The following is a 26,143-nucleotide window of genomic DNA, read 5'->3' on the forward strand; positions in this document are numbered from 1 at the left end:
GGCCCTTAGAACAAGCCAGTATTTGTTGAGTGTTTTCTAGGTACCAGACTTCTCTGCGCAGGAACTGAAGAGTGGTCTCGCAGAGGCACCAAATGGTCCCCGGACCATTGTCAGAGTGGAAAGCCTCCTTTCCAAATGTGACTGCTGGGCTATGGGCTGGGACTTCCTCAACAGGTTTCTTCTATCTCTCCTCAGGGATTGCTGGAGAACAAGGTCCTCGAGGCCTTCCTGGTGTCCCAGGTTCTGTGGGTCCCAGAGGTATGTCAGAAAGACCAACCAGACTTGCAGGGAGGGGCCACATTCAGAGGAGAAGGTTCTGGGCTCCCCAAGAGTGCTGGTTGGCAGCCCCAGATTAGTACAAGATGGCCACCAAGTGTTCTTCCACAAGGCAGTTCTGGGTGTCAAGACTGGGCTACAATTCTGGCTTCTTTATAGTGGGGCTTGGGACACATTTCTGTTTTTGTTCAGTGGCCACGTTAGGTGGCGTCTAAGCAACTGGATGGATTATACCAGAAACCAGATGGTTTCCTGTCCTGGCTGGGACCCAGACACACACGCACACACACACACGCGCGCACACACACACACACACACACACACACACACACACAATGCAGCAAGCGCTTGACGCGCACCTGAAACCTCTTCTCTCCACCTCAGAGCCGGCCTCAGTGTCTTAGGAAGAAGCAAAGGTCTCTGGCCCCTGCCGAGCTGTCACCTCCCCTCAAGGGAGGACATGGCCCTAGGGTCACCACTGAACCCTCTGGTATACTGTCCCAGCAAGGACCACATGGCCCTTAGATGAGCTCCTTGTCCTTCACCTGCCCTTCACACTAGGGTCAGCTGTCCCAGCCAGTCCCTGGCCTTCTGATTGTCTCTCCCCCTGTTTCTCAGGTCCCAGTGGCTCTCCTGGTCCCCAGGGACCCCCAGGTAAGTGTACTGCTTCTTGTAAATAGGTTCTGCTTCCGTGGTAAAGAAACGGGTGTTAAAGGGGAAACCAAACATTTCTAAAAGTCAAAGAAGTGATTACAGAGAGAGCCTACTGGACATACGAAATGGAAGTCCACAGTGTACCCTGTGGCTGAGCCTGGGTGTCCTGGTAGGTCCTGTCCAAATCACTTCTGGACTGATGTCAGGCCTGAGACCTCCCAGGAACTTGACCAATAGGAAGCTCCCATCCTGCCTCTGCCTTGTCCCAATGGGTCAAATGAGCCATCCTGCTACCCTGAGAGCTTACGATTCAGCCAGTGTCTCTGTCAGGACCCTTTGGGGTATTCTAATACCTGAGCTTGGTGACTGGCAGGGACAAGGACTGTGGGCCAGGATGGCCAGCAGGAGCACAGGGAGATGTGGAGTCCACGGGAAGCAGCCCTTGACTTCTGCTTCAGGGTGGATGTGCATCTATGTGTGCATGCACAAGTATACATGTGTGTCCATCCCTTCCAAAGATGGGACACTCCTCTGACCATATGTTTTCCTCTGTGGGGCAGGCTCTATGGGTGCCCAAGGGCTCCGAGGTGAAGTGGGACTCCCTGGTGTCAAAGGTAAGCTGGGGGAGGGGCATGGAGTAAACGCACGCCTTTAATCCCAGCACTCGGGAGGCAGAGCCAGGCGGATCTCTGTGAGTTCGAGGCCAGCCTGGACTACCAAGTGAGTTCCAGGAAAGGCGCAAAGCTACACAGAGAAACCCTGTCTCGAAAAACCAAAAAAAAAAAAAAAAAAAAAAAAAAAAAAAAAAAAAAAAAAAAAAAAAAAAAAGGCTGTGGAGATCTCTCATTCAAAAAGGAATCAGGGAGTTCAGGGCTCAGAGAGGTCTGATGGACATGACCCACAAGTTATAAAGTACAAGAGAGGGGGGCTGAAACCACTATGGAGGGGAAGCTGTCTGTCTTCAGAGTCAGCCAGTGACCCTTCTTGGTCATCCCCTGCGTGGCTTTCTACACCAAGGTATCTGTTTCCCTTTCAGGTGACAAAGGACTTGTGGGACCACCAGGACCCAAAGGTATACTGTTCCCACTGCCGCTCACTCATTACCGTGGTCTCCTCTGCTCCTAGGCACCCAGACACAACCTGTGTACAGGATCCAAGAGCACATATGAATCTGGTTCCTGGGCCCTGGGGTTAGAGGGAGTTAAGAGTTCATTGTTCTCCAGAGCCTCAGAAAGGGAAACTGAGGCACGAAGAGGGGAAACAAAGTACCCACATCACAAGGGCAGGGTTGAGTGCTCTTCACGGTGGTGAGGCACATTCTGAGGTGTCTGCCCTCTGGTCTTGTCCTCCTTGTGCCCAGGACACCTATATGTGTCCACAGCAGAGGTTAGGGGGGAATCAGTTGGTGGGTGGACCGTGGGCGGACCAGCTCCTCAGCTTCATCAATGCAGTATCTCACCAGCATCCTGCTGCAGGTACCTTACAGGGCTACTCTTCATGAGGGAAGATTGTTCCCTTGCTTTCAACTAACGGTTCCTCTCCCAACTCCGTGTTTGTTTTAGGTGACCAGGGTGAGAAAGGACCCAGAGGCCTCACAGGTCAGTCCTAACCAGGAATTTAACTCATTCGTGACCTGTTAGATCTAGCAGTCACCAGACAGTGAGACAAATACAGAAAGATGAGACAGAATCTCCATCTCAAGCCCTCAGAGCTCATGTGAGCTAAGAAAAGCCCCGATAAAAATAACATAGGTCAGGATGGAGGTTAAGCATGAATCTCGATGCAATCCATTTAGCTACAAACCGTGCCTGTCTGGTGCAGAGGTTATAGCTGCCATAGATTATTTGGAGGAATCTGGATGGGAAAATTAAGAATCAATTCCCAGAGCAGCACAAAGCGTGCACTGCTGACCCTCTCTACTGCTCACCTCCTGCCAACCGCATGGGTTAAAGGAAGCTGAAAGTTAATAATGCTTTGACCACAAAGGGTAGCTTGCTGTTTCCAAGGAAATCAGACTCATACATGTGCTTCTGGGCCAGTCTGAACCTGCTGCCCATGGAGTGGAGGGGATGGGTGGTTCTGACCTTGGCATCAAGGCAGAGGTTGCCGCCCTCAGCTCCTCTGAGAGAAGCAGCAGCAGGAGGAAGCAGGCACATGCATTCTGCCAATGGTGGAAGCATGCATAGCCTGTTAGCCTCCAGCAGCAGATCCGTTGTTCTCTGCAGGGGAGCCTGGCATCCGAGGGTTGCCTGGAGCTGTGGGTGAACCTGGAGCCAAAGGCGCAATGGGTAAGTGTCCCACAAAGACAGGTGACAGTTTTGAGCTGGATGTCCTTCCTGGGGCTCGCAGCAGTTTTCTGGGAATTTCTCACTGCTCTGGAATGAGCATGACCCTTCCTTCCTGGCTACCTCCCGTCCGCTAAAGACTGACAAGGGTTGAGGGTCATTGAACTCCAAGTAGCTCACCTCAGTGATAGAGAGCGTCAAAGCCAGATCCAGGCCACCACCCTTTGACTAGCCATCACTGAGGTGCCTATGCCAGGACAGGGAAGCTCCAGGAAGCCTGGCCTCAGCCTTGAGTCCCACAGAAGCTCAAGCTCCACCAATGGAGATGTGACACTTACACTACCATTCACTTAACAAAGCATTTGTAAGTGCTTACTGTATGCAGGACAAGTAAGCTGCTGGGAAGTGGCATACTTCATCCCCTCAAGCTACGACAAAGCTTGTGACTGGTGACAGGGACCATGAGAGGCACAGAGACCTAGGATACAATCCAAGAAGAGACTGCTTACAGCATGGAGGACAGAGGAAGTGGCATTTCAGATGTTCCTATAAACTTAGGAAGCATTTGATTATGGCCACTTTGGAAAACTCTCCACGCAGAGGTGACAGAGGGGTGGCCAGTGAGACAAGTCCCAGAGGGGCTCCACTTCAGAAGGAGGTTAGGAACATGCTTAGAGCAGAGATGACAAGGGCCTGAAGGACCTTCACTTCTGGGTCCTCAGGTAAGGGGGACAGGGTGTCCTGGACTATTCCCAGAGGGGAAATGCTGGCTTAGGAGAAGGTGCGGGAAGGAGGCTGTACCCTGGGGTATCATGGCGACAAAGCTTCTGAGGTTGACAGCCACAGTGAGAGCTGCATGAGCTTACCACCCAGGAGACCGTGTGCTCCAAGCCTCCCGGGATAGGAGGAAGAGAGAGAGAGTCGCAGAACAATCCCTCAAGAGTACCTGACACACTTCACTTTTCTGCTTTCCCAGGTCCCGCTGGCCCTGATGGACAGCAAGGCCCCAGAGGTTAGTCATTGTTCTTTGGTCCTCACTCTCACCAGCTGCCCTTGTCTGCCCCTCCCCGCCCTTCCTTCACCCCCACATGCATGTCTCGGCCCTCCATCCTAATGACAAAGGGGCATGCAGCCTGTAGAGATGAACACAGTCTTGGTCACGATGCCTCCTCCTGCCTATCTGCCAGCATGCCACTCAGGAAAACCTGCTGGCTTGGAGGTGCTTTCCCCAAGGAAAGGCATTCCCATTTTTCATGCTCTGCAGGTGAGCAAGGCCTGATGGGGATGCCTGGAACCCGAGGCCTCCCAGGACCCTCTGGAGAGCCAGGAAAGCCAGGTAATGAGACAGGAAAAGAAAGCCACAGTGTGTGTGCGTGTGTGTGTGTGTGTGTGTGTGTGTGTGTGTGTGTGTGTGTGTGTGTGCAACTCAGGCATGCTCAGGTGTGTATGTACACTCATGAGGATGTGGTAAGTTCGTGGGTGTTTCATTGTATGTGTGTGCATAAGCCTTACCCCATTGCCCTGAGCAGCTCAGCAGAGAAATCTAACAGCAAGTTGTGCTGTGTGGTAGACATGGGCCCAGCATCAGTCACCAAGTCTGAACATTTGGAAAAGAGGGACTAACAGATGAAAGCAGGGGGTTCTGGGGTGCTCTTAAAATTGCAGACTGAACTCAAGCTCATATCTTACCCATGCCTTTCCCTGTCTCCTCTCCTGGAGCTACACCTAGGCCATCACTAGTATCTACCAGTCAGAGAGGAGAGGCCTTCTTAGTATCTCCACTGAGGGCCAGACAAGAGCAAGATTCTCAGGTCCGTGGCAAGAACAAATCAGAACCAGGCAAGGTGACCATTCCCTGAGACACTGAGGACACAGGAATCCTGACACAAGGAATCCTTGGCTGGTGCCTAGGTGAACTGTAATGGAGGTGTTGGTGGTAACATTTGGCATCGTGTATGTGTGTGTGTGTGTGTGTGTGTGTGTGTGTGTGTGTGTGTGAGAGAGAGAGAGAGAGAGAGAGAGAGAGAGAGAGAGAGAGAGAGCACACTTTCTGGGTTCCTGGCCCTCCTTATATTCCTGAAGCATCTATAAATCCAAATGGGTTTAGGACAGTGATTCTCAACCTGTGGGTTACAAGCCATTTGGGGATCAACAACCTTTTCACAGGTGTCACCTAAGACTATCCTACATATCAGATATTTACATTGCAATGCATAACAGTAGCAATGAAAATAACTTTATGGTTGGGGTCTGCACTGCAGCCTGAGGAACTGTGTTAGAGGATTGCAGAATTAGGAAAGTCGAGAACCACAGACTTTGGATCATTTTGCAGCAAAACTCACAGAACCACTCTCTGCCCAGTGGCGACAGGACTCTGGATTGCACCACTACAAGGCCTACCCTCCCGTAGCCTCTGACCCCTCACTGTCATGCCCACTGGCTCCTGCAGGCAAGGTTATGGCTCCTTGGGGACAGTCCTTAACCCTTCAACTATGTCTTCTTTTCTGTAGGTGTCACAGGACCCCAAGGACCTCAGGGTGAGTCACCCAGTTCTTCCCAGCTGCCATCTCCTCCCAGGCCAGACACCATGGCCAGTGTCTCCCTAGTCATATGACCCTGTCCTTTCCTCCCCAGCTTCAGCAAAACAGGCTCAGGCTCTGCCTTAGTGAATCCTGAGAAGCGCTGTAAGAAAAAAAGCACACACAGAATAATGTAGATAGCTTTCTGATGTCTGTGACGTCAGATCCTGTTTGTGCTGTGCTCTGTCCCCCTCTGGTGCAGGAATGCCCAGGAGAAGACCCGAGCCATGAGAACACTGCTGGCTAGGAATTCTCTTAGCCAGCAGACCCAGGTTCCCCTGTGGCATGGAGGGAGCACCTGCTCCCCTACACTGCACTGCCTCTCGGGGTTCCCTCGGGGATGCTGGCTGTGTTAAAGCCCATCCTGTAAGATCTGCTTGGTTTTTATTATCTTCACCACGCCCAGCCCCTTATTTTCTAAAAGCAACTAGACAAAGATTCAGAGTGAAATCAAGCCTAGGCTACCCAAAGGCCATCAGCTGCTGCTGCTCTGGACACAGCAGGTTCTGCTGTGGACAGGGAGAGGGACAGTGGCAGCTTTGTAACCCAGGGAGACAGGAATCCCTCAGAGACCCTGTCTGCCTCAACCCAAGCCTTCTGTACCTCCATTTCCCAAACACAGACAGGCTCTGGGTGAGAGTCGCCCGTTCCCACTCCAGGTGATTCCAGGCAAGACCTGAGTCTTGCCGCTTCGATCAGGCAGCCACTGTGGCCATGCTGAGTGACAGAGTGCTGCTTACTGCCAGAGGGAAGGGGGGTGGGGGGGATCGACATTCAGAACTGCTGGGCTTTAGTCATCGTGACTGACTTGTGTTTAATCACATCAGGACTTCCTGGTAGCCCTGGCCGACCAGGGACTAAAGGTATGTGATTTTTCCCAATAAGTTTTTTTTTTTTTTTTTCTTTTCATCAGCCATTTTTACAGCTTGGGGGGGGGGGGGGGGGGGCAGGCGGGAGGTCTGTCTGACCAGAGCCTGGACCAACAGTGGCATCTAGTGGTTCCAACTGAAGGCTGAGAGGCGGAGCGCCGAGATTGGTGTAGAGCAATCCTGGCCCACCTGCTCTTACAATCTATCCGTTCTCAGTCTGGGGCTCATTTTCATGTCCTAGGCCCTGTGGCAGGAAGGCAGGAAAAGGAAGCTGCTTGTCCCCAAGTTTTCCAAGCCCTTGTTTGCCTCTCAAACACTCCTGTCACCGAGGCTCCATCCCCGCTGACTGGGGCTTTCTGAGACCTTTTCCTCCACCCACGTGTGACATCAGATCTGAAGGAACAGTTCTTGACATAGGAAGGAAGGGAGGGGTGTTTCAACCCCACTAAGAGACAACGTCAAAGGACCAAAAGGCGTCTGGTTGGTGCAATACAGTGCCACCGAGGCATACAGTGACACTCTTGTTCAGCCCTGAGCAATGGAAGGAATTCGGGGTGCTCAGGGACACACTGTCTTCTGTCCCTGTATCCCCATGCTCCTGAACCTTGACACTCTGGCCACCACAAGCACTCAGGGTCACCGTTAGTGGGACCCTAGAAAAAAAGTTTTTTAAAAACCGTAATTTCCAATGAGCAGTTGAGCCAAAAAGATCTTTGAGGATAAATGAAGGCAACCCTAAAATACGACAGCTGAGTTCATACTTCCCAGGCCAACACATCTCTGGTGGCTTCAGTGAGACCTCACAGGTGCAGGGACAGCACCACAAACTATTCCTCAGTAACGTCCTGTCCAAGGGGGCTTCAGGCCCTCCTGGAACAAGATGCACTACAGAGGCAGGTTATCAGTTCTTAGGTTGTGTTCTCAGAACAAACTCAAGCACTCTCTCCTGCGGTGGCCTTGACGCCCTGCTGGGGGAATGTGCATAGAGCTACCCTTTCACTCTCCCTGGGAGGAAACCAAAGCTGCCCTTTCACTGTGGAGCTTAATAATTGTTCACGGACTTGAAGAGTGCCTGGAAGGATCCTGGTCGATGGAGCTTCACTTTTCAGTTCTTTGAGTAAAACTCAAGCCCTCAAGCACGCTCAGCAGGCTCTCCAACACTGAGCCCGGCTCCCAGCCCAGGATCTCTTCCATGTCCTACCTGCTCCTTTGGTGTCTCCAAGCCCATCCATCCACGATTGTCAGTCAAGAGGTGCCTGAGTGGTGGATATGCTTGGGGACATACGAATCCTGGGGGCTCTTCCTGGAAGTCCGTCACTCATGCTTGCGTTATTGTCACTTAAGACCAATGGCATGAAAGAGCCGCGACCTTGTATGTAACTCAGGATCACCCAGATTTGCCAACTGCCGAAACCCTTTTCCTGCTGTCCAGTCCGTCCTGTCACCCAGGGAACTGGAGTTCACACACAAGATCATGGCTTTTATTTACCCTTTGACCGTTAGATAGATTCCCCACCTATGGCCATTAGAGGAAGAAAAGACTGGGGTGGGTGAGATTGAGACTGAGTCTCATGTTAGCCCCATTCTGGCCTCATGGAAGGGCCGACTCTTCCACAGCCTCCCAGGAAACCCCTTCTCTGAGAGATGACTGATGCTCTGGGCCCTGGGTCTCAATTGAGAGAGAAATGCTCAGTGTACCCTAGGCGCCCTTCACTGTTAAAATCCCATTAGCTTGAGGGTGAGAGGGCCACACACAGGTGGCCCTCACACGCAATGAGAAACTTTGGAGATGATTTATCAAGCCACTGATTAATCCTCTTGTCCACACTTCTTGTCCTCCCCAGGTGAACCTGGCGCTCCAGGCAGAGTCGTGACTTCAGGTACGCAGCCTGGGAGGGTCCCTCCCTGAGTTCTATTTGCCTGTCCTATGTGGGCCAGCTAGCATAGCTCTGCCAGCGGGTGGGCGGCGCCTAGGTCAAGGTGAGCTCTGTGAGTCAGCAGCACAGGGAAAGAGGGGCATTGCGGGGTGAGAAGCAGAGTCTGGCCTGCCTCGCTAACGGCTTACTGGGGTGCTGGCACCTCTGAAGGGGATGAGTGGGGCTCAGTGTTCCATGTCCCTTGTTTCCAGAGGGATCATCAACAATCACTGTCCCCGGACCTCCTGGACCTCCTGGTGCCATGGGACCCCCAGGACCTCCAGGGACCCCAGGTCAGTCTGTCTTCTTGCTCTGCCTCCATCAGCAGCAAGTTATGGATGCACAGATTCTAGCCACATTTGTTCAAATCCTGACACCAAGGGCAGGAACTATCAAATCCTGACACCAAGGGCAGGAACTACAGAAAGAGAGAAAAGAGGGTTCCAGAAAGCCCTTGCTCACAACAGGGGACCCAATGCTACTCTCCGCATTTGCACATGAGAAACTGAGACCAGAGTGGGTAAATTACTTGCCTAAGGTCACACAGCCAACCAACAGCGGGGGAGGGTTTCCGCCCCCCAGAAGCTTGGGCCCAATTAGAATGAAGGGTCTTGAACTCCCTGTTTCTTAGAAAATAATCTAATCAGTATCCAGGGAAACACAAATGCCAGTGCTCTATGAGGAGGAAGTACCCCCAAATCCTCCAGCAGCATGAAAGGGCTGCAGAAATGTGGAGAAAAGCTGTGAGGAGGTAGCAGCATTATGTAAAAGAGTTCACTGTCGGGGGTATATGTGAGCTCTGTGGTTACAACCACATTCTTACACAACAAATTGCAGAAATGAAACAAAACAAAATGCTCAGAAGTGAAGCAATTGTGATTTGTTTCCTATTTCTCCCAAATGCTTGCTATCTTGTTATGTGTTTCAATTACTTAAAATATTTATATTCAAGTTAAGTACATGATTTATACCCAAAGCAAGTGTGCTCCAGTTCTATGCAAGCATGCTCCAGTGAGTGGGGGACATTTGAGAGACATAGATGTCCCCCAACTGGTAAAGACAGTGTCAAAAGGGGCAGCCCTGCCCACTTTGGGGTCCCCTTCCTGTCAGAGAGAGTCTTACAAGCAGGGCTGACCTGGGGTTGCTAATCTCTCCCATCATAGCCAGTTAGTCCACACTGTGGGAGAATGCCTGTGGATCCCCAGGCAGCTGCCCCTTCCCCCACTTCTCCTGCGACCCTGGGGGGCGGGGGGTGATTTAGCTTTTTCTGTAATTCCTAACTAACTGTTTCAGGTCCTGCTGGCCCTGCTGGTCTCCCAGGACAACAAGGTATTGTCACAGCCTGTAAAATCACAGGCTGTGGGCTGGGTCGGGGGGACATTCTTCCCAAGTGGGATCAAAGTCCCTGAATTTTAGATAAAGGGGGAGCTATGTGCTTTGGAAGAAACAGCGGGGCCTTTCAGGCTCTTCACCATGATACATGCAAAGCCTCCACCGTGGTGGAGGCCACCTCCTCTCATCCCTCCCCTTATTTCTGAGAGGGTTAGTGTCCTCAGGACAGGAGGACTGAGGCTCTGTGGTGCCCTGGTCAAGGTTAGGCTGACTATGTTCATAGCCTTGGGCTTCAGACAACCACCCTGATAATAACATTACTGTCCAGCGATTTCTCCAAGTATTAGAAGAACAGTGCACTTTGGGAAAACTGCTCCAAGTCGCCATGGGTTTTGGTCACAGGCTGAAGCCATCAGTGGCCTGGCCTTGGTCTCCACTTACCAGCCTTTCTTTCTTTGGCTCAACTGGAATACAGCCTCTCTTCACTAGGCCCTGCCCTTCCTTGACTCGACCACACCCTCCAACTAGGCCCCACCCTGTATCTGGCCCCACCCCAGAGGAGTCTTCTGCTGCAGGCAGTGTGTGTGTGTGTGTGTGTGTGTGTGTGTGTGTGTGTGTGTGTGTGTGTGTGTGCACCCTAACTCTGTGACCTCCCCACAGGCCCACGAGGGGAGCCAGGACTTGCCGGTGACTCACTCATAACCAGTGGCAGCTCTATCTCCGAGGTCCTCTCTGCCCGTGAGTGCGAGCACTGTCCAGGGCAGGTGTCACTGGGGAGGGAATGGAAGAGGTGACAGCATTGTCAGGGCCTGGGCAGCTGCATGTGTGAGTCACTGCAAAGTCTCACGTCAGAATGATCACGTTCCCTGCTCTGCGATGGGAGCCGGTAAGAACAGCAGGCTCTGTCTGGCATGAGAGGCGGGCACCAGGATGGGACAGCTGACAGGCTCTGGGCTTCCAGCAGGACCTGGGTCAGATCAGACCTCGGGAGTGAGTGTGGCTGGCGGGAGTCATGCATACCCAACTCAGAGAACAATGGTGAGAGGTCCAACACTTGTGGCCTCCTGTCCACAAAGCTCTGTCAAGAGCCCAAGGGGAGCTGCAGCTGGACCTCCCACCTGAACACTTGTGTCATCGAGCAGCGAAGATGGCAGCCAGCCCCAGCGGTGTGAAGGCAGAACATTAGGGGCTCAGCATCTCAGGATCCCTACGGGGCAGGTCTCAGTGACCTGGTTTATGGTGGAGGAGACGGGCTGAGAGAGGGTGAAGTTGCCTAAAGTTGCCAGCTAGCTACACAGAAGTGGGCATTCAGCTCTGGTTGGCTGTCACGGAAGTCCACTTCCTGTTGTTGCTCTACCCCCATTCCGGCAGTTTGCAGCCCATCCTGCTTCTGAATGGGGGGCATCTCAGCAGATGGGGTCCTAGAGGAGGTTGTGTAATCAGAACCTGGATTGCAGCCCCGAGACTAGCCATCCCGGTGAGAGATCAGGAGCATGGTAAAGAGCCTGGCCATAGCCTTCTGGTCCTATTTGCTTCCCTCTACAGAAGGTGTCGACTTACGGGGTCCCCCAGGCCCACCTGGTCCACGAGGACCACCAGGTGAGATCTCGTTGATCTTTGGGAGGTGGGGAGTCTTGAGGGCCAGGGGACCTGAGGCATTTTATGAGGAAGTCAGGAAGTCAACCAGCCCTCTGAGGCCAGCACTTTCTCTGCCTTCTGCAGGGCCTTCCATCCCAGGCCCACCAGGACCCAGAGGCCCTCCAGGTGAGAGCTGAACTCCTTGCTGGGAGGGACAAGGACAGGGGAAGCAGGAGACAAGGAGGCGCAGAGCCTTGTCTTTCTGGGGTGGCTCTCAGGAAGAGCATCCCTGCCTCCTCCCCCAGGCAGAGGGTGCTTGGCTCATTTGCTGGCACTACTGAGTCCTGGGCTTCTTTTCCCTAGGGGAAGGCACGCCAGGCCCCCCGGGCCCACCGGGATCGTTCCTGGCTGACTCAGGTAACTTTGGGGCATCAGTCACACCTGTCCTTCCCTCAGACCTTGCCTGGTGAGGTTTCAGCAGTGCGGTCATCCTGACTGGCTCCCAGACTTCCCCAATCTGGCTTTAGAGAGGAGAGTGAATACAGAATCCGTTATTTGCTGCATGTGGAAAAAACATGTTGTGTCAACCCAGCTACACTGGGAACCTGACCAGAGGGAAGAGCCAGTTCTGCCCTTGGGAGACTCTGGGGTGAGCAGGAGGCCTGGTTCCTGTACTCAGGGAGCAGGGATCTGATCAAGTAGGAAAGATGCAGGCAATAAATAAGGGCAACAATATTAACAACAATGTATGGAAATAACCTAAGAATAAGCATTAGCCAGAGCGTGTTCCTTGTAGAAGATCCATCCACCCATTCCTCCACCCTCTCACCCGTCTGTCTACCTAGTCATCTTTTCGTTCATTTATATGCGACAACAGGTGCTGATTGAGCATCTCTAGTGTGCCCAGCACTGTGCTAGCTCCTGCTTCCTCAGAAGCATGTGACCCACACTCCAACTATGTCTTTCCTCGCAGAAACCTTCTTCTCTGGCCCTCCAGGTCCACCTGGCCCCCCAGGTCCCAAGGGAGACCAAGGTAAGATCTGTGTCTCGGGGATCCCAGAAGCCAGTGTCCTCTGCTCATCCGCCCGGTGGCCAAAGCATTTGGATGAGGCTGGACAGGCAAGGGCACTTCTGCCGTGTCCCATGAGAAGCTCAGCAGCCTGCAGCATGGGATGGGAGTAGGAGAGTGGCAGGGTGGTCAGAAACTCTGCCAATGATCCCCACCTGATTGACTTTGTGGAAGGCAATACCCCAGGTTGTCTACTCCAACACCAGAGAACCCATCCCCTCACAGTGGGCCAATGGAAATCAGTATCTGGCAGTAGGTGTCCTTCTGCAAGGCCATCCGGGCCTCAGAGGACATCAGGGTACATCATACACAACCTGGGGCAGGGGCGAGGTAGCAAGAGCTGACCCCCAAGAACTCTGAGCTTATTCGAAGTGCATTTGCTCCACACAAGTAGATCAGAGAGTCACTGTGAATAGCTAAGTATGTACAGGACTGAGTGCAGTGCAGGGGTGGGTGTGTGTGTGTGTGTGTGTGTGTGTGTGTGTGTGTGTGTGTTACTGCTCAAAGAGGGATGCAGGCCCAGCAATTGTGGATTTTAGGGAGCCTCCCCAAAGGGAGATGTAGTATCTTTGCAAGCAAGACTGTAGTAGACGTGGAAAGATTGCTGAGCCACCCACTAAGGGTGCTGAACTTAACTAGGAAGCTGCCTGGAGGAGGTGGTATAAATGGGGCTTCTCGGTTTGGATTGCAGGTGATCCTGGTGTCCCAGGTACTCCTGGCATCCCAGGTGGTCACTCTCACGGTAAGAACTAAAAGAGAATAAAGTTCTTTTATCCTCTGAGTGAGGCTGAGGGTTCCAATGAGGATGGTGATCCCTCCATTCATCTCATGTCTGATTTCCTTGGTAACTTGGGAGCTCCTCAGAGGCTCCACATGAGCTACCTTTCAGGAGGCCACAGGCTTGTGCGGATGGAAGGAAAGGTGCACGCATATCCATAGTTAGCGGACCGTGCCTGGGGACCAAAGATGAGAATGGAGCAGGCCCTGGGAGCTACGGGTGGCCGGAGAGGAGGGAGGCTGTGAGGTCGTGAGAGACTGTGAAGGAAAGGAAGGGGTAGGAGGGCTGGCCTGGGTCGGCACCCAGCTCTGTGTCCTTGCAGGCGTGGTCCTCTGTTTGCCACTCTCCTATTTTCTCCACAGAGAAAGCCTTAGACCAGGCAGGGACACAATGCCCGGGCCTGACCTAGAGTGAAGACATCTAGTCAGGACACTTTCTCTTTCCTGCAGGGGAATCATCCAGCACTCTGTACATGCAGGGCCCACCTGGCCCTCCAGGGCCCCCTGGCCCTCCAGGCTCCTTCAGCAGCTCTGGCCAGGATATCCAGAACTACATCGCAGAGTACATGCAGAGTGAGTGCCCGGTCACCCAGCTTGGGAAGGAGATTGAGGGAGAAGGGTAGTCATCTATGTGGCAGGCCCACGTCTCCACCCATGAAGCCTGGCCTGCAGGTCAGGGAGCTGGCCAACATACCTGTCCACACGTAAGCCTCATCTTTATCCTACCTAGAGATCCCTATGTGCATACTACACACATGCACTAAAAGGAATACATATGTGTGTGTGTTCATACCCCTCCCATCCCTGTGTATAGGTGATGTGTCAAATGGATGGCTTACTAGAGTCTTGTCAGCCCACACCCTCATGGACAGCACAGGCCTCAGCCTCTTCCTCTATCAGTAGCAAAGCAGTCCGGGCTCCCTGCTGGCCATGGCTCAGGCCCTGTGTAGACCAGGACACTTTCCCTCCTTCCCGTGACCACAGGGAGGTCGGATGCTCTTGGCAGGAGGCGTGACTGCTTCACCCCTTTGTTGGCAGGTGACAGCATCAGGACTTATCTCTCTCGAGCCCAGGGTCCCCCAGGCCCACCAGGGCCCCCGGGTCCTGTCATCACCATCACAGGAGAGACTCTGGACTACTCCCAGCTGGCAAGCCAGGTGGTGAGCTACTTGCGGGGTAAGTCTGTCACTCTTCTAGGTTCTAAGACCCTCCTCCGAAGGAGTCCCCCTTGTTCCCAGAACCTCCTCTCTTATGGATTGATTGCATACTTCCCCTAACCATAGAACCTTCAGTTCTATACTCATCAGAGTTGGGCCACAGGGGCCCAGCTTCAGCAAACACTGGATCACTGGGAACAGAGGCATGATAGGGGCAGGCGTGAGAAACATTTCACAAAGATCCTTGCCTGGCAGTATCTAGTCAGGCTAAAGCATATTCTAGAACATGGCATTCCCTATGAAAAGCCAACATCTGCTTTGGGCCTCTTTGGGCCTCCTGACTAGCCTGAAGTGCTCCATCTGTTCATCTTGCCCAAAGACAATGCCTAGCTGACTTGACCTTTCAGAGTCTGGACACAGAGGGCCTGCTCTGAGACCAGGGAGGTAACCTGAGGTCTTCTTCCCACAGCGTCAGGCTACGGTGTCAGCTTGTCCTCTGCCTCCTCAGAAGATATCCTGGCCATGCTGCGACGTGAGTCACCTACCGTGGGCTAGAACAAGGCCTCTTTGCTCTCTTCTGACCTCACTTGGTGGGCACACTGGTCTCAGGCTGAGCTTTGTAAGGACTACAAGAGAAGTCCTCTGTGACGGGGAGCTACTCACCCACTCGCTGTTCCACCCTGTGCGCTGAGTCACAAATGCATCAAAAATGCGAGAGTGAATCTCCTATCCTCCTCCACTGCAGGCACCTAGAAGCAGGCTGGTTTCCCTGACCTGCGTGTGTGTGTGTGTGTGTGTGTGTGTGTGTGTGTGTGTGTGTCCCAAGAACCAAGAACTCCCAACTGTTACTAGGAGCCAGGCTGGGCAGGTGGACCCGACTGGGCTTCTGGGTTGATCCATAAAGCATACCCTCTCCTTTCCAGGGAATGATGTGTGGCAGTACCTACGTCAGCACCTGGTGGGCCCCCCAGGTCCCCCAGGTCCCCCAGGAGTTGGTGGAGATGGGTCCCTCCTGTCCTTGGACTATGGAGAGCTGAGCAGACACATTCTCAACTATATGTCAAGTAAGTGGTCAGGGGAAGTGAAGTCTAGAGCATCCAACATCACTGAGATGGCCACTGACCAGTGCCCCTCGGCCAGCTGCACTGACCCCTGCAGGGTCTCCAGAGCTGCTCAGAGAAAGTGCAAGCCCCAGAGCAAGTCTGAGAGACGAGCACCTGAGACTCTGCATGCACAAGCATGCACATTCCACATCCAGCACTGCTAAGCAGTGTGGACCTATGCTCTGCTCAGTGCCCTCCCCGTTGTGGGTCACTGCCCAGACTACACCTGCATCTCACTCCTGTCTTCTTTCCTTTCCTCAGACCCCACTTCTGTCCAAACTGCCCTCCTCCCTGACAGGCCATTTGGGTCTGTTCTCCCCTGTCCCACATGAGTCTCCAACAACTCGGGACCTTATTCCCCAGGTTCTGGAATCAGCTTTGGGCATCCTGGCCCACCAGGACCCCCTGGCCTGCCAGGAACATCCTACGAGGAGCTACTCACCATGCTCCGAGGTAAGGCCAACTAGGGACATCCATTAAAGGATTGGGATGGACACTGAACCCTTGGCTCAGGCTGTGACTCCTTACTGCCCATTGATGTCCCAGGGTCTGACTATAGGGACATCATTGGACCTCCAGGACCACCTGGGCCACCCGGGATGCCAGGCAGCGCGTGGTCCAGCATCAGCGTGGAGGACCTCTCGTCTTACTTGCACAGTAGGACACTAGGGAGCAGGAGGAGAAGGGCAGAGGGCTGCAGCCTTATTTTGAGGGCATCCCTAGTCCTTGACAGGGCCACCATGGAGAAGTGAATCAATGTGCCATTCCCCAATGAAGCATGCACAGGGATGTGTCCTGGGGCCCTGAAGAGGGCCCCACAGCTGTGAGGAGCCATGAGCCATGGCAGGGGGAAAAAACAGGAAGAAACAGAGCTCTTAACTGTAGTCCTTGCAGAACTCATGAGCGGTGGAATCAGTCATGTAATAAGCGTTCTAATGCCTGGTAGTGACGGTCAAGGAGAACAGATGTGGGTTGAGGGGTGGAAGGGCCCCTTGGAAGCAGCCATTCCTGGATGATGCCAGAAAGGGGCCACCTAGGCCTCCTTTCTCCTCCCGCATGCAAGAGGCCCAGTAGGCATCCCCTACCCTCCTCTTCACCCACGGAGGGCCCACAGTAGGCAAAAGGGAGACCAAGAATCTAGCTTTCTCTGCCCAGGACCATGACCTTCCTCTTTCCCTCTCCTCCCACACAGCTGCTGGCTTGTCCTCCATCCCAGGCCCTCCAGGTCCTCCTGGACCCCCAGGTCCTCGAGGGCCCCCAGGTGTCTCAGCAGCTCTGGCCACCTATGCAGCTGAAAACAGTGACAACTTCCGCAGCGAGCTGATCAGCTACCTCACAAGTAGGTGCCCTCCCTCCCTCTCTAGACTTTTGTAACTTGTGAGTGGCACAAGACTGTCAGCAGTCCAGACAAACCAGCTTCTTACTCACCAGCATTCTTCTGTACATGTACAAGGGCCTCAAAGTTTAGAGATCCCTAGCTCCCAAGTCTTTTGTCCACCACAGTCTGGGCTAATGCATCTTCCTACCCCACAGGTCCCGATGTCCGCAGCTTCATCGTTGGCCCTCCAGGCCCTCCGGGGCCCCAAGGACCACCTGGAGACGGTCACTTAAGGGAGAACTACAACTGGGGTAGCAGCTCCTCGGCTACACGGGGCTCTTCCTACAGCTCTTCCATGGGCATAGGGGGGGCCAACGCAGGCTCCCTGGGTGCAGGCGGAACCTTTGGTACAGGAGATGGGGGCCCCTATGGAACTGACGTCGGCCCAGGCGGAGGTTATGGGGCAGGTGCAGGAGGCATGTATGGCGCCAACGGCGATTCATTCCGGGCTGGCTTCCCTGGAGACCTGGATTACAACAAGCTGGCAGTGCAGGTGTCGGAGAGCATGCAGCGTAAGTTAGAGCCCTCGGACCTCAGGGGGGAAGAGCATGTGTGCACCTTGGCAGTGCAGGTGTCGGAGAGCATGCAGCGTAAGTTAGAGCCCTCGGACCTCAGGGGGGGAGAGCATGTGTGCACCTTGGCAGTGCAGGTGTCGGAGAGCATGCAGCATAAGTTAGAGCCCTCGGACCTCAGGGGGGGAGAGCATGTGTGCACCTTGGCAGTGCAGGTGTCGGAGAGCATGCAGCGTAAGTTAGAGCCCTCGGACCTCAGAGGGGAAGAGCATGTGTGCACCTTGGCAGTGCAGGTGTCGGAGAGCATGCAGCGTAAGTTAGAGCCCTCGGACCTCAGAGGGGAAGAGCATGTGTGCACCTTGGCAGAGAAGTCTCACAGACTGGCCCTTGTTTTTAGTGTATGTGAAGATAGCAACTCTGGAATCAGATGAGCAGGGGCTGAAAGAGGAGACCCCTTCCTAAGTCTCCACTATCTCAGTGCAAGGGACCCCAGTATTGACACCCGAGCTGTGGGGACCAGGGCACACCGAAGGGCTTGGCGCTCTGCTCAGAGCAAGCCCGAGGGTGACAACAGGATGGAACTTTGTCGAGGTTGTTAGCCAAGAGGTCCTTTCTCCCTCTGGCCATCAGCACAGTCCTGCAGTCCAAATGCCCCCGAGGAATGTCCCAACAGGCCTGGCCAGTCTCAGGACACGGAAGGAGGCTGCAGGGCTTTTTTCTCAGGGCAGTTTCACCTAGTTTAGCTGCTTTGAGAAAGGCAGTCTGAAGACAGCACAGTGGAGTCTGCTTCCTACACCTGCATCCTGGTGTTCTGCAGGTCAAGGCCTGCTACAAGGGATGGCCTACACTGTCCAGGGCCCACCAGGCCCTCCTGGGCTCCAAGGTCCTCCTGGAATCAGCAAGGTCTTCTCTGCCTACAGCAACGTGACACAGGACCTCATGGACTTCTTCCGGAGTAAGAATACCCCCATGGCTTCCCCAGCACTAACTTGCTGAGTTTCACATGGGGCTGACACACAAACACCAACTTGACAACCCTCCTCCTCCCTGCAGCTGAGATGACCAAACCAGTGAAGCCTAGCTCCAGTTCCTTGTCCAGATTCCACCACTGTCTATCTGTGTTGCTCTGAACAAACCGCTTGGCCTCCCAAGCCTCCGGCAACCTCCAGTCTAAAGCCAAATTCTTTCCTTCCTTGCAGCATATGGAGCTATTCCAGGCCCACCTGGGCAAAAGGGAGAGGTGGGCAGGCCAGGACCCAAAGGTAGGTGGCAGCAGGGATCATGTGCTATGAGTACCTCTGGTGCCACACTGTGCCACACCTTCAGCCCTGTTCTCATGCACTAACGTCACGCCCGCTCTGTGCTTCTAGGTGACAGGGGCCTTGCTGGCCAACAAGGTCCTCCTGGGCTACCTGGCCCTCGAGGGCAAAAAGGAGAGAAAGGAGACAGGGGTAAGTACTGATGTTGTGGCTTCTGAGGTTCCAGGGCCTGGTAGAGAAAAGGTAATTTACTTCCAGGCTAGCCTGAGAAATTCAAACTAATGCAGAAAAAGGTATTTAGCACAGCTGGGATGGAAGAAGACCAGAGCTGCCACAGAGTGAGAAAGAATCTGGTAACAAAATAGGGTAAACAACTTGAAAAAAACAGTTCTGCAAAGGATTAACCTTTCAAGCCACTTTTAGCAATCACTTGTTGGTATCTCTGGTCCTACTGAGGTCACAGGCCATGACATATTTAACCCCTCTTCACCTCTGGACTTTCAGGAGACCAAGTCTACACTGGGAGAAGGAAGAGAAGTATTGCCATCAAGCCATAAACTGCACCTGGCAGAGCCACCAACTTCTCAGACCAGTTCTTGCAATGTGCTTGGGTGCCTATGTCAAGTGTCCCCTGTAGGTGAAAACTGGAACTGGTCCACATCTTGCTGAGACCACGTCACCTAGCAACACTTGTTTTAGTCTAAACAAAATATATACATCCAGAAAATTCAAAGACACACAATCAGAAACAGCTTTATAGACTGGGTGGGCCTTCAGAATAGCTGCAAAATTTAATATGAGACTTAACCTCTCTGCTATATAGATCTGAGCTCCCTGGCTTCTTTAACACTTAGCTCAGGCCTAAGCCTCAGAGAAGCCAGGTACATAAACGCCGGCTGGGGAGTCTTGGCGCTTTGCCTAAAAAATGAGCCCTGGGAAACGGGAATGGGGGCCTTGGCAGGGGTGACACTTGATGGGTGCTTTCTGGTCATTACCAAGGCTATGCTTTTCACTCCTTCCCTGTTCACTCTGCATTCTCCAGTCTCAGACAAGAAGGGCAGCTGCGAAGCTCACTTCCTCAAAGGAGGTGATACGTCAAATAGGTATCACAGTAGAGATGCCAATCACCTCCCGCTGCCTCCTGAGCTTGACTCGTTGTAGCTATGGTCGGTGTCCCCGTGCACGCCAGAAGTAACAATTATGACACCACACTAGACCACAGCAGACAGAACAGGGGCAGTGGGCAAGGAAGGAAGAGAGGAGGGAGTCCCTGATGCCAGGGAAACATGGCTTCCACAGCCCCTGTTCTGTACGTAGGAAATGGCATGTGAGCCTGGGTGCAGCTGGTTTTTAAGCACTTTTCACTGTCTAAAAACATTTGTATGTAATCTGTAAGATGAAAAATCATTTCAATTGTAAAATTTTCAATTAAAGTTTTTTTTTTCTTTTTTAGTATGTTTATTATGAATCATGTGAGAAAGAAAGTTTAAAAAAAAAGCATCTGAGTTAACTGGGTCTGACTCTAACACCATTTATTACAAAATGAGCAGAGAAGACTGGTCGCATTTTAGGCCCAGCCTTCGGCATTTATCACTGAGATCTCTAAAGGCAGGCTTTTATCTGAAGCTACTAGACCAACCTGGAAACCCCAGACAAAGCAGTCTGCTTTCTCTAGGTTCCTTGAAATATAAACATATACAACAGATCAGCAAGCTTCTCTGCAATGAATGTATGACTGGAGGGCAAATATACAGACCACAAAGATGTCTACTAAGGAAATGTACACGTATCAGACACCCCACAGAAATGCATGGTGAAACCAGAGGGGTCTGCACGCGGGCAGTGGTAATTTGTCACAAGCTGCGACTCTCAATTGCTGGGTAAATAAGCATGGGATTAATGTAAACCCACTTTGACATCTCTACCCTTCCAAGGCAGGATTTACCATTTTTTTTTTTTTTTTTTTTTTTTTTAGTTTTTCAAGACAGGGTTTCTCTGTGTAGCCCTGGCTGTCCAGGAACTCATTCTGTAGACCAGGCTGGCCTCAAACTCACAGAGATCTGCTTGCCTCTGCCTCCCAAGTGCTTGGATTAAAGGTGTGCACCACCACCGCCCAGTGGGACTTACTTTCCTTTTCTATGCTCTCTCCTGAGCACCTCACATATCATCCCAGAGAAAAGACACGATTTAGCTCCTACAAGCAGCTGCAGCAGCATCAACACAAGCCCAGCATCAGAAGGCTGCATCATCAGAATGCTGCATGGTCTCTCGGCCTAGCTGTTAGATCCTGATGGCGACCCACAAGAATCAATATGAGAATCTTTGTACATGAATTCATACAGCCTTCACAATTTCAGATAACTTGTTTTACCGCCCACAGGGAAGAATAGTACCTATTGTGAAAAACAAAGACTGTAATGCGTCTTTTAATTTTTAAAGAATTTATCAGTTTCATAATAAAAACCTTTTGAAACTGTACTTTTTACTTTGGGGCTCAGTACTACATGTTAATGATTCCTACCTTGATTAATCAGACCTAGGAAATGTTCCCTTGTTTCTAGACTTTACAAAGATATCTAAGTCTTCACAGAGTTCTACACTGAGAAGAAATGGGAGGAAAGTCCAACTGTACCACCTTCTCCAGACAAAACCCAGAGAGAGGACCGACAGACATGAGTCATGTCTTTAGCTGGACAGCAGTGGGTCTGAGCCTCTTTGGTTTCACTGGGAAAGGGGGAGTGGTCAGGAGTGAGCTCAATCGTGCACAACGCTCTGAGATTAGAAAATGACGTCACGGCCTCCCTCTAGCCAAGCTGCACACACGCCGAGCAGGGCTGCCGGCGTCCATGAGTGGTGCTGAACACATCAACTGACAAGTAACAGGAGCGTTTCAGCATAGGATTTTTCCCTGGATTTGAGACACTTGGCAAAACAACTTTTCTATCTTCAAGGAGAAGAGAAGGAAATATAAGCACACACACCCTGTATGTCAACAGACATTTGAAGAACCTCCTGGAGGAGGAGTCTGCATGTTAGAAGGTACTTACCGGCAAGTTAAAAAGTACATGTCAGGGGAGAGAGCGATTGGTTACCACAGGATCAATGATAAACATGGAAGGTCAGAAGACAGAGAAGAGTGAAATTTTAAAAATATAACTAGGACCAAAAAGGAAGGAGAAAAAAAAAAAAACTGCAAAGTGTCTCAGGCAGGACGATCTCATGTCTGAGATTTTTAATTAAAAAAATGCTTCCCAAAATAGATTAAGAAATAACTTTATTGTTTGACAATCCCGGGATTGAAAAGGCATGTTTCTGATTCCAAGTAGACAAGAAGCATAATGTGAAAAGAAATTCTCTTTGAAAATTTAGCTTGTGAACTTATTACACTGTGAAGAATAACATTTTTAAGTTGCAGCCAACATTTGAAACTGGTAAACACTCTATCTCAAGCTTTGTAGCAGAAATTTTAAAGCATTATCAAAACCATGTCAGCCAAAGAACAGCAACAGCAGAGGCATTAACTGTTGCCTCTGACGGAAGAGAAGCACTGAAAATACCACCCGTGTCCTACAGGACCATTCCCAGGAAGGACCAGAAGGCTATTAGAACGGACACCCTTCTTCCACTGCAGTTCCGGGCGCTTCTTTGTTCTGCAATAGTCCTAGCTATTAATGTGGCCGAATTTGGCTTCTTAGAAGAGTCTCTGTCATATAATAAGCACAGTGTGGAATGGGGGAAGAATGAGGGTGCAGGGGACCAGGAAGAGTAGAAAAAACAGTCACTTCTGAGACTTGCTGATGCTCAAGAAATCAGAGAAGCCTCCACGGGGAGGGTCTCATGTGCCTGAGAGCGTGTGCTTGAGAAAACACTGCTTAGAGGTAGCTCCGGTTCTGCTTCTTACTTACAGTTTGCCATGTCCTGTCATGTGGGAAGGTTCCACCATTTTCAGCAAAGTAAAAGCACTCTAAATTTCCTCCTTGCCCACAGAAAAGGGTAAGAGCGAGCTTACTGTGACTCCACCTAAAACAGCAGCTAACTCAGCAACCCACACAGCCTGTGAGTCAAGAGGTCTACGGAAACCCTGCACTTGGGCTCTAGGAGCTGGACCTGCAGAAGTATGGTGGAGGTGTGGCATGTCCAGATCATGTAGGGAAAGGGGAGGTTCCATGGAGAATTTCCTTTATGAACTGATGGCACATTCTGCCACAGCAACCAAACAACTTAATCGGGGGATGGATTGACTGTACTCTCAGATTCAAAGAAGTCTGTGCCCCCAGCCACTCCCCACCTACACTTCATGCAGCAAAGAACGGTCACAATTATCTACATGGCATAAGGCCTTACAAGAAGCAGGCAAGTTTAGAAAGAGCATGTTCTATTACAAAACACTTTCTATATATAACCTGAAATGTTGAGAGGAGTGTCCTCCTCCCCACGTGTACCACTGGACAGTCCCTGCACCCACAGGAATACAGCCATGCTTGAAAGAAACCTCAAGCAGCAGCAGGGAATTTGGAGGGCAGGCTGCAGGGAGACACCCCTTCCAGCCTCCGTCCCAGATACAATGCTCTAAATGTCAAGCTGAAAAGGACCAGGAAGGGCAGATATTCAGACCAAATCATGTCTACAATTACCTAAATGATGCTGAAAAGAAAGCCCACTGACTGAAGTAGTCACTTGTAAAAATCCAGTAAACTGAAAAATTTAAAGGAGAAAGTGGTGTATAAAAGCCTTCCTCCCCTCTCCCTCTTCAAATAAATCATTAAATACACTGGGCAACATAATTCCGTCTTTTATCATAATAATATAAACAATTTCCATCATCATCCTGAATATTACTTTATAAAGATATATATTTAAAGGCTTTCAAACAGTTTTCAACCCAGCATCTGAAAATAAAGCATTAAGGATTCTGTATACAGTAACACATTCATGTGATAAGTGTATGAATTTACAACCATACATTATATATATATGTATATATATATATATATTTATATAAAAAACAAAATTGGCTGAAAGTTAAGGCTACCTACAAGGTTGTCCAAGAAAATTAAGCTTGTCAAAATAATTATAAAATTAAAATTACACATGCATTTTTAAACCATCTAAACCAGATAAAGTTCAGCATCCAAAGTTTTCAAATGAACTCCAAGAAAGTACTACAGACATTTACATTTTCTTAATATGAACTTGTGTTTCCACAACATTACACTGACATTTCTAGTCTTCACCAACCTCAAAATATAACTAAAAACAGAAACGTTTACAATTTGGTACCTAGCACTCTTAGAAGAGAGCAGGTTGCCAATGGCAGGCAGCAAGCATCATTCACAAATGTGCTGTTTATAATACTGTTGACCTGACGCGGGTGAGATGCTGAGCTTCAAAAGGAACTAAGAGTGAACATTTCATTAATAATCACATGTACCAGCAACCACATGATAAAGGTTTCAGGTTTTTCTGACTCAAAGTAATTAATTTAAACATGGAACAAGCTAAAACCAAAATGCACCTGAATAACCCCATTTGAAACAATACAGTGTCACTTTGCATGTGTGCCTGATACTGAATGAAAATCCTCTGTGGACAAAGGCTTCTTCTAAGACCAGCTTCAGAACTGAAGTCGTGACCGAAGCTCGGGATACAGAGGCCTCTAAGCTTCCACTGCGGAACTGAACTTGCTGAGATATGGGCTTCTTATGAGGGAGTAAGTGGGAGAGCTCAGTCTGTGCTACTGACAATGGGGTGAGTTCTATATGTTCAATTTGCACATTTTAAAGCTAGTTTGTTCATCTACCCAAATTTTGTACATTTGTTTTAGGATGAATATTAAGTGGCAATATAAGCAAGTTTGTAAAACAGTAATGTTCAGTGAGAAGGGTACTTTGTTCCTGTTGGTCAAAAAGAAAACCCCATTTTATACATGATTAAAATTTAGTGTTTTAGGCACTATCTTAATAAAATTAGCACCTCAATTATTAGTTCCTGCCCACACAGGCTAATGTTTGTGACAGATTACTGAAATAATCTTTCTCTTTTTTAAAAGACTTTGATCCTGTTTATGATAAAAATATATCTATGTACTGAATCAATAGCATATTTCTATAACTCATGGCTTTTTAATAAGAGCTGGTTTACCAAAAGAAAATTACTCCACTTCTACAACAGAATCTTTACTATAGAATTTAGTATCATTGAGAAATCAGGTAAAACAATATTTATTAATACTTAGTGATGTAACAGGTTTGTTTTTTTTTTCCTCCAAATCCTTTTAAACATTATTTTTCTGGCAGTTTTTCAGTAACAGTGTCTAAAGAATACAATATTTAAGGTCAATATACAAAATCACCTTAGGGAATTACTGCAAGATGCTACTCGCCAACATGGCCTGGCATCTGTCTTAGTTCGTTTGCCCTTCATCTCTGTTAACAATAAAATCCAAGAAACAAATTTTCAGAACCACCGAGAAGATGAAACAGGTGATTGTCTTTGTGAGTCATACATACTGTGGAAGATGAAGGAATACAATGATGTACTTAGAAGCCAAATCCAGACAGAGAATGCTGCTATCGCTATGACCCAGTGGAATGCAAGGTGGGAATAGGGTAGAATTTGGAGATACGGCTCTGTGCTGATGGATTAAGACATTCCGACTCCCCAGTCATTTTAAAAAACACTTCCTGCTCCTGCAGTTTCCTGGCAAACTCTTCTTCCAGTGTCTTAAGAAGAAAGAGACAACAGTTATGCACTGTTTTACACTGTACATAGAATTTACTCTTACAGCCAAGATTACACCACTGTCCAGGGTCTGGAGGGATGGCTCAATGTCTCTGTAAGGACCAGCTCAGTTCCTAGCACCAAGTGGCTCACAACTGTCTGTAACTCCAGCTCCAGGGGATCTGTTGGCCTCCATAGGTACCCTCACCCACATGCACACACCCACACACAGATATACATGCATACACATAACTTTTTAATCTTTAAAAAAAAAAAAACCAAAACCTCCTAGCCCCGAACATTTTATTCAATAGTTAAGACTACATACTTTTCACAGCCCCAGGTTCAAGACTCAGCTCAGTTAGTCCTCTGCTACAGCAGAAGGACACTAACTTAACTTGTTGGCATGCCACGTGAACATTAAATGTAAGCACCCAGCAGGTGACACCTATTAGTAACTTTCACCTACTTTTTGTGTCAGTGACATACACGTCTTTCTTCTACACTGAAACACAAGCCATATAAACTAAGATCTAAACTAGATTCATCATCTATCCCCACAATACACAGCAGGAATACTAAGTGTTTGATAAAGAGCTGAATCTGTTGAAACCTAACCCCGATGGTTTCATGAGGTTAACCTTTTGAGTGGTGATTAAGTCACAAGAATAGAGCCCTC

General features: G+C 50.3%; 2 protein-coding genes across 3 annotated transcripts in view; one reads left to right on the top strand and one right to left on the bottom strand.

Moving 5' to 3' along the window:
• Col17a1 (collagen type XVII alpha 1 chain) overlaps positions 1–20,114 on the top strand; it is a 42,173-nt gene extending 22,059 nt beyond the window's left edge. Inside the window, 31 exon segments of the mRNA XM_052763141.1 lie at positions 196–258; positions 895–930; positions 1,491–1,544; positions 1,967–2,002; positions 2,493–2,528; positions 3,156–3,218; positions 4,192–4,227; positions 4,480–4,551; positions 5,726–5,752; positions 6,622–6,657; positions 8,508–8,543; positions 8,792–8,872; positions 9,873–9,908; positions 10,572–10,649; positions 11,457–11,510; positions 11,634–11,675; positions 11,853–11,906; positions 12,463–12,522; positions 13,250–13,300; positions 13,786–13,908; positions 14,374–14,511; positions 14,962–15,024; positions 15,416–15,556; positions 15,959–16,048; positions 16,142–16,252; positions 16,788–16,934; positions 17,129–17,485; positions 18,303–18,440; positions 18,685–18,747; positions 18,856–18,936; positions 19,249–20,114. Coding sequence (XP_052619101.1) covers positions 196–258; positions 895–930; positions 1,491–1,544; positions 1,967–2,002; positions 2,493–2,528; positions 3,156–3,218; positions 4,192–4,227; positions 4,480–4,551; positions 5,726–5,752; positions 6,622–6,657; positions 8,508–8,543; positions 8,792–8,872; positions 9,873–9,908; positions 10,572–10,649; positions 11,457–11,510; positions 11,634–11,675; positions 11,853–11,906; positions 12,463–12,522; positions 13,250–13,300; positions 13,786–13,908; positions 14,374–14,511; positions 14,962–15,024; positions 15,416–15,556; positions 15,959–16,048; positions 16,142–16,252; positions 16,788–16,934; positions 17,129–17,485; positions 18,303–18,440; positions 18,685–18,747; positions 18,856–18,936; positions 19,249–19,301 — 2,456 coding nt within the window. The 3' untranslated portion in view covers positions 19,302–20,114.
• A 1,887-nt stretch (positions 20,115–22,001) lies between these two features.
• The window catches only part of Slk (STE20 like kinase), a 57,996-nt gene continuing 53,854 nt past the window's right edge, over positions 22,002–26,143 (bottom strand). For both annotated transcript variants that reach the window (XM_052761993.1, XM_052761992.1), the window contains one exon: positions 22,002–25,466. In XM_052761993.1, the coding sequence (XP_052617953.1) occupies positions 25,320–25,466 (147 nt within the window). In that variant the 3' untranslated portion in view covers positions 22,002–25,319. The remainder of the gene's footprint in view (positions 25,467–26,143) is intronic.

Source organism: Peromyscus californicus, unplaced genomic scaffold, assembly GCF_007827085.1.
Source record: "Peromyscus californicus insignis strain IS unplaced genomic scaffold, ASM782708v3 Scaffold_4__1_contigs__length_199733344, whole genome shotgun sequence".
In the NCBI taxonomy this organism is placed as follows: Eukaryota; Metazoa; Chordata; class Mammalia; order Rodentia; family Cricetidae; genus Peromyscus; species Peromyscus californicus.